Here is a 1194-nt window from a genome sequence, read left to right on the forward strand (position 1 = left end):
GTCATTATATTCTGTAGGTTGTTTGAACTTCACACTATAAGTAGACGTTTTTGTCCATATATGGCAACATAAAGAAATTATTCACGCGTATATCTTTTAGATCCTAATTAAAGAATGTTGAAGATTTAAAGAAATGTCTTGATGACAGATTTTTATAATTTTGAAAGAAAGAATTTAAAACGTAAGAATTTTGGCTCTGAGTTTGCTGAGCATGGAAGAAGCAATTCTTCCCAGTAGAGAAACCTGGACGAAATGCCGGCAACAGAATAAATTCCGTTAAAGGTTCAACTGCGAGAAATGAAGAGGATTACAAATTAACTCCAACACTCAAATGATGATTGAATCGAGAAGAAAGCAGCTTGGATCATTGATCGATTATTAACCTCTTCGATAATGACGAGAAATAAAAATTGTAAAAATCAAAAATTATGTTTGCATTCACAGAGTAGGAACGCCTATCGCACTCTTGGTTTCGAATATAATAAATTATTTGAAGAAATTCTTTTTAGGAAATATAGTTATGCATTACATGTTGAATGTGTCATCAATTTATTTTACATATTGATCTATATTGCAGCAAGTTATTTTGGACAGATGCTGGAAATAGTCCTAAAGTGGAATGGTCATACCTTGATGGTTCTGGGCGGTCATTGATAACAAACCGAGATCTTGGCTCTCCATCTCACATCCACATTGACTTTATGAAAGACATGTAAGTAGACCTAAAACAAATAAACCACCAACAAACTGACCTATCACGGTTGACCGACCCAAACAACTACGGAAGCATACAAAATTCATATATCTGTTTTAACAAACATTCAAAATTACAATATTAACTACTTATTTATATTTTCATTACACACACACACACACACACACATATATATATATATATATATATGTGTGTGTGTGTGTGTGTGTGTGTGTGTGTGTGAATACACACAGACACACGCGCGCATATATCTATATATAGATACATATATACACACATACATCCAAAGAATAATTAGATACGTTTTGAAATTTAAAATCCATTCATCTTCTTTCTCTTGACATATTTCTTCTTTTATTGTTTCCAGTTTATACTGGGCCGATTCTGCTTTGGGAAACGTGAAAGAATACAATTTCTCAACAGAAATTATTACAGTCTTGGTTCCAAAGAATAGTGGAATCGAAGGATCGATATACGGC

General features: G+C 32.9%; 1 protein-coding gene across 1 annotated transcript in view; it reads left to right on the plus strand.

Annotated features, from left to right (window-relative positions):
* The window catches only part of LOC106868258 (low-density lipoprotein receptor-related protein 5), a 91783-nt gene that overhangs the window by 40770 nt on the left and 49819 nt on the right, over positions 1–1194 (plus strand). Inside the window, exons 8-9 of the mRNA XM_014913433.2 lie at positions 578–712; positions 1083–1192. Coding sequence (XP_014768919.1) covers positions 578–712; positions 1083–1192 — 245 coding nt within the window. The remainder of the gene's footprint in view (positions 1–577; positions 713–1082; positions 1193–1194) is intronic.

This window comes from Octopus bimaculoides, chromosome 9 (genome assembly GCF_001194135.2).
Source record: "Octopus bimaculoides isolate UCB-OBI-ISO-001 chromosome 9, ASM119413v2, whole genome shotgun sequence".
In the NCBI taxonomy this organism is placed as follows: domain Eukaryota; kingdom Metazoa; phylum Mollusca; class Cephalopoda; order Octopoda; family Octopodidae; genus Octopus; species Octopus bimaculoides.